The 10,675-nt window shown below is 37.6% G+C and overlaps 3 protein-coding genes across 3 annotated transcripts in view; all 3 read left to right on the forward strand.

Moving 5' to 3' along the window:
- On the forward strand, positions 1,579–3,294 carry LOC105179198 (vinorine synthase). The gene has a single exon (XM_011102798.2). It carries the CDS (start codon positions 1,727–1,729, stop codon positions 3,113–3,115), a length of 1,389 nt encoding a protein of 462 aa, XP_011101100.1. The 5' UTR covers positions 1,579–1,726; the 3' UTR covers positions 3,116–3,294.
- On the forward strand, positions 7,266–8,585 carry LOC105155423 (vinorine synthase-like). Its single transcript, XM_011071298.2, has one exon. It carries the CDS (start codon positions 7,266–7,268, stop codon positions 8,583–8,585), a length of 1,320 nt encoding a protein of 439 aa, XP_011069600.2.
- Positions 9,454–10,675, forward strand: part of LOC105179209 (pentatricopeptide repeat-containing protein At5g42310, mitochondrial) — a 3,534-nt gene continuing 2,312 nt past the window's right edge. Inside the window, exon 1 of the mRNA XM_011102809.2 lies at positions 9,454–10,675. Within this exon, the coding sequence (XP_011101111.1) occupies positions 9,507–10,675 (1,169 nt within the window). The 5' untranslated portion in view covers positions 9,454–9,506.

The following is a 10,675-nucleotide window of genomic DNA, read 5'->3' on the forward strand; positions in this document are numbered from 1 at the left end:
CCCCCCCCCCCCCCCCCCCCCCAAAAAAAAAAAAAGGAAAATAATTCGATTTGTTATTCTTTCCAATTAACGTTGGGTAAAAAGTTCCTGTCAGGCTCCAACTTGACTTGGAAAATTCACTCATTTCCGAATCAATCCAAAAATGTTTCTGAGTGGAAGTGTTTGTCAAATTATATAACTAAAAGAATAAAATAAGAAAGTACTGCTCGATATATCATGATCAACTTGACTGTAGACGCATAAAATCTTCCCGGGACAATGACTATAAAAGAATCTGTTTTTCTACCTCGTTTCCCATTTGTTATCTTCTTCATCGGATCCAAGAGAACAGTTATGGTTTTGAACAAATTTAAATTATTTACACAATAAATATGATACACCTATCTCATGTACAATACAGGAAGAATTACTAATTATATGATAAAATTATATATGTCGGGTTGGATGAAATTTAATTTGAGTAAAAAATTTTCTAAATAAACTTTCCACCACTCAAATTTCCTCAACTGTTTGAAACGACTTTAATTAACTTGGAAAAGGGATGGAAGTCTTCTTTAATCATTATGGGTAGGCAAGTAAGCACTAATAAAAGTGCTTACAAAGAACATATCAACTAAAACCCTTTTTTTCAATGGGCAACCTTTTTAATCATTCTCGTGCGCTCCTGTTTAAGCAATTACAGGATGACAATCACTGTTTTAGTACTCTTTAATGAAGATAATTAGCTATGGACCTATGCTACCTACCCCATGTATTAATTAAATTGCTATAGATATGATAGGTAGGAAAACAAAGCACCGTACCATTATTCATCCCCAATTTATTTTATATATATGTCTGTAATGGGGTAGTTTAGCAACTTCTGATCCCAGTAAAATGTCAAGCTTCTTGAAAATTGATAATGGAAAAGTGAAATCCTGGCAAGTAGAGAAGTAAGCTTCACCTAACCTTATTAACTGTACATTGCAACTACTGATGAAAGGTTCTTTTTGTACTTAAAAAACAAGTAGTGAAGTTGAAGTGACTCTTTCATTTCAAGTTATTGCATGCTTTCCACTTTCCAGCCAGGGGCCATCAGCTACCCACTATTGTTTTCTTTTTAAGTTAGCTTTTCTTATGATCTTGATCACATTATTTTCTAACTCAGCATATTATATCTCATAAATCGGAAAATTTTGAAATTTGAGTCGCAAACATTAATTATGCTAAATATGTGACGAATACGTTCATGGCACGAGCTCTGTTAAATTTTAGGGAGAATTAAGGTTGTTCCTATAAGAAATTTAATGGAATTAAATTGTGGAACTAAAGTTTTAATTTTTTTTAGTTATGGGATATGACGAGTTCAAAAGTAATATGATCAATATCACAAATATACAAACTTATGGGATGTAAAATACAATTTTTCTTCTTTTTACCTTGTGAAAAATGATAATAATACCTCAATCAAGGTTGGTTGCCATTGGTAGTTCATGAGTTGCTCAGCCATTGTCATTAGATTGAAGAATGTGACGTGGTTTGACTATGTGCGACTTGGGTAAGAAAGAGGATCATTTAATATTCATGTCTAATCTTTCAATCACTAATCCTGCGGAAATTTAGTGGAAAGGCATTTATATAGATATGTTACTCTGGGAAGCACTTGAGATCCCAAGAGAGACCACCTGCGGCTTTCCTTGATTTCGTTGAGTCCAGTTTGTTTCCCTTCTGAATACCTTGCAAGAAAATGAAGACGGAGGGGGAGATTATTTCACGAGAACACATCAAGCCCTCTTCACCAACACCTCTTGAACAAAGAACCTACAAGCTATCTTTACTTGATCAGATCGTTCCACCCATCTATGTTCCTCTTGTGTTATACTATCCTAATCTGGAAAACACACCGAAGGACCCTGATTTCATTTCTCAAACGACACAAATCCTCAGACAGTCCCTTTCGGCAACTCTAACCCGATTTTATCCCTTGGCCGGGAGAATCAAAGATAAGTTGTCCATCGACTGCAATGACGAAGGGGTCCCTTTTGTCGTCACCAAATTCAACACTCGTCTGTCGGATTTCCTGAAAAACCCCGACTCTCAGGTCTGTCGGGGTCACATTCCGAGCCCGCTCACTTGGGCGGAACCAGGGCCTGGATCCAACGTCGCCCTCATCCAGGTTAACTTCTTCGATTGTGGCGGCATAGCTGTTGGTTCACTGTTCTTGCATAAAGTAGCAGATGGAGTAACAATCGGCACGTTCATGAAAGCATGGGCCGCCGCTGCCCGGGGTTCTGTCGAAACAGTGTCGCCTGATTACGCGGCTCAATCTTTCTTCCCGCAGAACGAAACTATGAAAAGGGAATCTCATTTGTTCTCTGCTATGAGACAGTATTTCAAGTTCGGGAAGACTGTCATGAGACGCTATGTTTTCGATGCATTGGCAATATCAGCACTCAGAGCGAAACTGTCGTCAACAGAAGGCCTGAAACAGCGTCCCTCGAAAGTCGAAGTAGTATCGGCACTGCTCTGGAAATGCTTCATCATTGCATCAAACAAATCCAGTAACAATCACCCGACAACATCTTTGGTGACTCACGGAGTGAACATGAGAAGAAAAGCTGAACCCCCTTTCCCCGAACACAGCTTCGGCAACTTCGTCTGGCTCGTGCCCGCATCAAGCACGAACGATCATACAGATGCCGACCTGGAAAACTTGTTCAGCAAAGTGAGAAACACGATAAGCACAGTCGACGTCGAATTTGTAAAAAGAATGCAGGGAGAATCAGGGTTTCTGGGTTACTGCAAGAATCTTGAGGAGTCCTGGAAAGGATTCCCTGAGAACGCTGATTACCTGGCAATCTCGAGCTGGTGCAATTTCGGTCTTTACAGCATTGATTTCGGGTTGGGGAGGCCGATTTGGATAAGTAAATGCGATGCGGGGAGTGAAGTAGATTGGCCATTCATCAATGTGCTTTGGTTGATGGACACGAGACAGGGCGGCGGAATTGAAGCATGGCTCACCCTGGATGAACATTACATCGAGGCGTTCGACAAAATTCAGGAGCTTCGCGATCTTGCTTCCGTTGATCCTAGTCCATTGGACACATATTCCGCAGCACCAGTTGTTCCGAAGTGATCAACAGAGTTGGTTTCTTGATGAATTAACGTTGTTAAAATATTGAAATAGTCTTGGAATAATACTACTACTACTATTACCTCCATGTCCGATTAGAGCAGGCTTGTTTCCATTTCAGACATCAATCGTTCTACTTTGTGTTAATCAAGTTTATATAATTTTACCAGTCATTACTTTCACTTGGATTAATCATAGCACTAAAGAGCAAGACTGAGGATCTAATTCCCTGTTAATTCCAGGGAAATTATAGAGCCACTGATAAACAATAAAATGAGCCAACATTCTTTAATTTGTTTTTCCCCAATTGTGCCAAAAAGTTTTACTCAAACCAATCGAATAGTCAATGTAATATACTTATTATGTGATTAATTAATTTTTTTAAATTATATATCATTACAAAAATAAATGTATTGTACTTAGATTCACGACCTGTTGCTATATGTATGCCGGGTGGATGCGACTTCTTTTGTGGATCTATAAAATATAAACAAAAAAAATATTTTTTTATGATCTTGATAAGGAATGAAGTCGTTTTCCTACATTGGGTAGGTGAACACGACTTACGACTGAATAAAGAGTCTAGATTTGCATGACTAATTTTCCACTAATAAAACACGTTTTCATGCCATGATGAATTGCTGGTACAACTTAGGTAAATTACATCCATATCTCCTAAAATTATATTTAATTACATAAATGCTTTATGTTTTTCAAAAATTATAGGTACACTTTTTGGATAATGTCTGTACAATATATATCCACAGGGTTTTTGTATAAAATTTCGCTATTAAATAGACATTGTATTTATAATTACAATTATAATTTTAAAAAATATATTTATAATTTGCAAAAAAAACCTGAAATATTTATGTAATTAGATTTAACATGAAGGTGTCATTGTAATTTATACTGCAATTTATATAGGTTTGTAAACAAGGATTGGAGGATTGACTTTAAGTCAGTACTGAATACTGATTTTTCAACATCACCAAACTGCCCTCTACATAGATTTCTGCTAAGATTAATTTTCTTGAAAGGCCCGTATTTTCTACAGTATACTTAGTTCTATTTTCTACAGTATATTTTGAGTTCCAATAAGGTGAGAACATATTTGCTTTATGTAATACGTAACAATTTATACTGATAAAAAAAAATTAATAATAATTTATGACGTGTTCAATTATATATTTTATTATTATGATAATATATTTTGAATATAAAAAATTATTTATTATAAAAAGAAAGACATGCTTAAATTAATTATTATTATCCTTTTGTTGGTGGGAGAAGTGTGGGTGGAGGAAGTTGGTGAACTGACTCTTGCTTGCTTGCTTGCTTATTCAGGAGTAAGTGGGCATGATGTTGTGAGTGCTTCTCAAAGTTTTATCACCTTTTCTCTCTCTAAATTCAGATTCTATCAAGTTTGGTAGAAAATTTGATTCTCATATTCCCACTCACAAATTTCATAATTGATTATATATGACGAAATTCTAAAATACCTCATCTTTACTATTAAAGAAAGAATTAAATAATTATTTAATATTATATGAAAAATAATTATGGAGGAATTATTGAAAATTGAGTGAATGTCGTGTGTTTCACTCCTCAAAGTGCAAAATATAGATACATGTACAATGAACATAATTATGGCGATCATACCCCATGATTCTAGCATAGAAATATATATGTTTTTCTTCCTAAAAGAGATGTATTAATAAGTATAGATACAATATATATTCCTAATATACAATATGTCTTGCTAATACTCCCTCTCAAGTTGGTGCATGTAGATAACGAATGCTTAACTTGTGAAGAAAATAATCAAACTGTTGTTTACCAAGATTCTTGGTCAGAATGTCGGCAAGCTGTTCAGCAGTACAAATATATGAGATTGCAAGATTCCCACATATATCTCGTTCCTGATGAAGTGACAATCCACTTCAATGTGTTTAGTCCTCTCGTTGAGAATACAAAATTGGCGTTATATGCATGGCAGCTTGACTATCGAAATTCAAACGTATAGGTTCATCATGTGCAACCCAACTAGAATAGTAGTTCCTTTAACTATTTCAATTCACAAGCAGAAGTAGCCATGGAACGATACTCTGCCTCAGTCGATGAGCGAGATACAGTGTATTGTTTCTTTGTCTTTCATGATTGGGTGAGCGACCCAATAGGATAAAATAACCCGTTAAGGATCATCGTGCCAAAAGACAACTAGTCCAATTCGAATCACAATAGGTAAAAAGGCGTAGATCGCTATCAGAACGAAGAATAATACCTTGCTCTGGATTCCCTTTCATATACCGCACCACTCCAAGTGTTGCATCCTAGTGAGCCCGTCGTAGATTTTGCATAAATTGAGCCAAAGTATGAACTGAATAGCTTAGCTCGGGTCATGTGATAGTGAGATAAACCAATCTGCCAATCAAACGTCTATATCACTTGGCAGCATCGAGTAACGACCCATCAACTAAGGCTAGGCGATGGTTTTGTTCTATCGAAAATGACGTAGGCTTTGAACCCAATAAATCTGTCTCAAAAATTATGTCCAACGCATACTTTTCTTGACTTAAAAGTATCCCTTTAGCTATGTCCTTCAATTTCCGATAAAACAAACAAAAACATAAAAAAATCAGTAAACTAAATAATGGTAAAACGAAAAAAAGAAGAAATTTTTATTAGAATACTTATAAATCACATCGCTACAAAAATCAGTCGTTTTAACCTTTTTCAATGGTGGATCATATATAAAGAGGGGTATTTTTATCTTTCCCCCTTCATACTAACGTTTAGTTTGTATAGGGAGGCAATGTGCTATATTATTTAAATTACAGGGGGATAATTTATTTTTTTATTTATCACAGGGGGTAATTTGTTTTTTATCACTAATATAGGAGATATTTTGCTTTTTAACCCTATATTCCTAATGCACAATACATCTTGCCTAATAATTATAAAATTAAAAATTATAATTTTTATCAAAACACAATTTTGATGAAATTATCTCTAAACAATATGATTATTGAAATAAAGGGCCTAACGACATAAAAATTACATTTGCAGGCCAGACGGATGCATTTATGCTTATGTTTGTACAATTTCTAGTCCAATTTTTCCTCTATTTGGGCCTACAATTAATTTAATTAATGGACAGCCTAGTATGACAACGGGCTTAAACATGAAGACCTTCTAGGTGGTCCAGCTTCATTGGATCATGGTTTGCAAACATTTATTTTAGATGTTTATCAGCTTATTACGAAAAATAAATTGAAAATAATATGTTTATTTTATAATTTTTACTAACGAATTATTTTAATTATATTAATTTAAGTCAAATATATAAACAACTCTTTAATATTAAATATTAAATTATTTTTTTAAATACCCCAACTTCAACTTTTTTTTTTCATTTTCGAATTTTGTTTTCTTTTCTGAGAGTGACTTGTTTTCAAGTACTCCCGATTTTTATTAATTAATTTATATTATTTTTATTATTTATTTCTGCCATAAAAGTAGAACTTATTACAAACAACTCTTAAGTCCGTCGGATTTTAGTTATTAATTGCTCGAGAGCAGCATAGCGATCTCGACCTTAAATTGATTTTACGTGTATGGTAATAATTTCACCCCAAGATTGATCAGCCGTTCGTCGGACTGCACTAAAATTACGAGAATGTTCTCCACACTCCTTGTTTTTGTAAGTTCATGAAACGTATCCAAGAAAAAGAATAGAGCATCTCTGGCCGTCCTCATCAATCAAGCGTATGAGGTTAAAATTCTGTGTCATCTTACTGTGGTTAAGGCCAATTAGAGGATTAAAAATGCGGAGTGGAAAACGAGGTTCTTGAACATCAACATCCTTATGACAAATTCTACCACAAATTGAGTTCACTCAAGCTTGAATAAAAAATATGATAAATACAATACATTTCGTGATGTATAGTTCAAAAAAAGTGACTAATCACGTTCTGTAATTATTTTTGTTCGATCAAACTTAATTTCGGTAAGAATTTTCCCAACACATATGATTTCTTGTCAACGGATACTGTCATTCCCAGTAAACACCAACTAGTATAAAATTGATGTTCAGACCCCAAATCTTTGTTCACAATTAGTACAAGCTGAAACAAGAATTCAAGGGCCGGCGATGGAGATGGAGATGGAGATGATCTCAAGGGAGAACATCAAGCCCTCTACACCAACACCTGATCATCTGAGAGTCTACAAGATTTCACTTCTTGACCAAATCATCCCTCCTGCTTTTGCTCCGGCAGTCCTATACTTTGCTCCCGACTCGACATCCGTTTCTCAAAGAATCCAGCTTCTGAAGGATTCACTTGCTTTAACTCTCACTCACTTTTACCCTCTTGCCGGGGTCGTTAGAGATGCTTTCTCTATAGACTGCAACGACGAAGGCCTTCCCTTTTTTGTGGCTAACGTTAAAGGCCTACTGAGAGATTTTCTTGATCGCCCTGATGTTCTATTCATCAGCAGATTGATTCCTAGTGAGTTCAGTTGGGACGAGGGTGCCGGTCCAGGCGCAAATGTGGGAACAGTACAACTGAACTATTTTGATTGTGGTGGAATGGCAATCTGCCTGATGTTATCACACCATATAGCAGATGCGACCACAGCCTGCACATTTTTCAAATCTTGGGCCGCCGCTGCTAATGATTCTGCCCAAAACTTGAGTCCGGATTACATCGCTCAATCGGCTTTCCCACAACAGCCTTCCATGCCAAAAGAATCATATTTGTTCTATCCTCTACAGAAATTCATGAAAATTGGAAAGTTTGTCACGACGAGATATGTGTTTGATGCCTCAGCTATATCCACTCTCAAGGCCAAATCAACCAGCTCAAACGATAACCATTCGACCCGTGTTGAAGTCGTGTCGGCCTTCATCTGGAAATGCTTCATGGCAGCTGTTGAGGAAGAATCCAGCAACGATCACAAGCCCTTTCTGCTCACTCACCCTCTGAACCTGAGACGACGAGCCGAACCGCAGTTTCCGGAGAACAGTTTTGGCAACTTCTTGTGGATGGCAGCAGCACAGTGCGGTAACCCGACGGACAAAGACTTGAAGGAATTGGTGAAAGAAGTGAAAAGGGCAATGGGAAGAGTAGACAAGCAGTTCATGAAACGTATGCAGAGTGAAGATGGGTACTATGAGAATGTTGAGGAGCTGAGACAGGGAATTCCTGAGGAAGCTAACTGGTTGGCTTTCAGCAGTTGGTGCAAGATTGGTTTCTACGAGGTTGATTTTGGTTGGGGAAGGCCTGTTTGGCTGTCGGGATTTGTCTCTGGGGATTCAGACACGGTGTTGCCTAATAGTGCTACGTTGGTGGAGACGAGATCAGGGGATGGGATAGAAGCGTGGGTGATTCTTGATGAACGATATGCTGCAGCCTTTCAGAAGAATGAGGAGCTTCTTCTTTGTGCTTGCTTTAATCCCACTGTGTTGTAACTTTCTTTTTTGCCTTTTTTTTTTTCCTTCATAAGATAATTTGTTCTGATTTGTTTTTTGATCAATACGAGGAATGAAATTCATTGTCAACATATCTTTGGTGCTTTTCTTAACTCATGCAATATAGCGTATAGTTAAAGGTTTAATGATGTATTGATATATATTTTTACAAATATATATATATTAAAGAAAATAAGAAATAGTAAATTTTGGTAGGAAATAATTAATAGCTTCATTTTCCGGGGGTCTCATAAAGCTGGATTAAAGAGAAAGACCTTGTATTAATGAGCTACCTTCTTTTCTTGCCTAGCCAATGACTTATGAGTCTTGTTGCTATAACCAGTAGGGGTGTCCAGGCCGAGCGCAGCGGACCATGGTAGCTAGGAGTATAACTGAGCTAAATGGAGTGAGGCATCCGAACGGCTTTAATGGGGTAACGGACAAAGAGTGATTTCCTAGTGGGGAGTAAGAAAGTGTATGTACTACGGGCAAGTTCAATTACATCGAGCCTCAGCCTCCTGGGGCAAGTGGGAGCGACACACTGAATGAACCAACTCTAAAATTTGATCTTAAAACTTTCTTATGATAAATATTTAAATAACCAGAAATTTGGCATCAAATGGAATTTCAACTTTCGTCCAACACTTATATAATTTTATTTAATGTTAAGATATTTATAAATTTTTAATTAAAATAATATTCGTAATTATGTTAAATTTTATAATATTTTTCATATACTTTAAATATATTAAGTATGATGACTTCAAATTGTGGAAAAATTGATATTTTTCCCAAAAATATCTGTTTCGCTGCAAATAAATAAAAATAAAAATAAATAAATAAATGGGAAAATGGATGGAGCGATACTCTTTAACCGATAAACTGTATTTTGGTCACTCGTCAGCCAGTAGCAGTACAATAATGAACACGCTGCTACTCCCTCCGCCACACCTCCACCTCCGCCTCCGCCTCTCTCCTCTCCACTTCTCCTCTCCGCCGCCGCCCTTCCTCCGCCACCGCCACCATATCCTTTCGTCAGGCTCCTCCCAACACCTCAATCTCACCACCATCAACGGAGACGAACAAGACCCCTACGACGTCGCTTGCCTCCCCAACCCCCATTACGACTTCTCTCCACTCCTCAACTTCCTCTCCACTAACTACAGCCCGTCTCACCTATCCCAACCCGACCCGCCGACCCGGCTCGAGCCTGCTGAGCTCCGTCTCGCCGAGTCATACCGCGCGGTCCCAGCCCCCCTCTGGCACTCCCTCATCAAGAATCTGTCTTCCTCGCCTTCTTCTTTTTCTACTGCTTATTCTTTAGTCACTTGGCTTCAGCGCCACAATCTTTGTTTCTCTTATGAGCTTCTTTACTCGATTTTGATTCACGCTTTGGGGAGGAACGAAAAGTTGTATGAAGCTTTTCTTTTGTCTCAGCGTCAGAGTTTGACCCCCTTGACTTATAATGCTCTGATTGGGGCCTGTGCCAGGAATGATGATCTTGAAAAGGCCTTGAATTTGATGGAAAGAATGCGGAGAGATGGATATCAATCTGATTTTGTTAATTATAGCTTGATTATTCAGTCTTTGATGAGGAATAATAGTGTGGATGTTGCTATATTGGAGAAGTTGTATGGTGAAATGGAGGCTGATAATATTGAGTTAGATGGGCAGTTGTTGAATGATATAATTGCGGGGTTTGCAAAAGCTGGGGATATAGATAGAGCAATGTACTTTTTAGGCGTGATGCAGGGAAATGGGTTGAGTCCGAAGACGAGCACAGTTGTTGCTGTGGTGAATGAGTTGGGGAATTTGGGGAGGGTTGAGGAGGCAGAGGCAGTTTTCGAGGAGTTGAAGGAGGGTGGATTGAGGCCAAGGACAAGGGCCTATAATGCTCTTTTGAAAGGGTATGTAAAGGTGGGAGCTTTGAAGGATGCAGAATATGTTGTGTCGGAGATGGAGAGGAGTGGGGTTTTACCGGATGAGCACACGTATAGTTTGCTTATTGATGCTTATGGGAATGCTGGGAGGTGGGAAAGTGCTAGGATAGTGTTGAAAGAGATGGAAGCCAATGATGTGAAGCCTAATTC

Source organism: Sesamum indicum, linkage group LG2 (genome assembly GCF_000512975.1).
Source record: "Sesamum indicum cultivar Zhongzhi No. 13 linkage group LG2, S_indicum_v1.0, whole genome shotgun sequence".
NCBI classification, from domain to species: Eukaryota; Viridiplantae; Streptophyta; class Magnoliopsida; order Lamiales; family Pedaliaceae; genus Sesamum; species Sesamum indicum.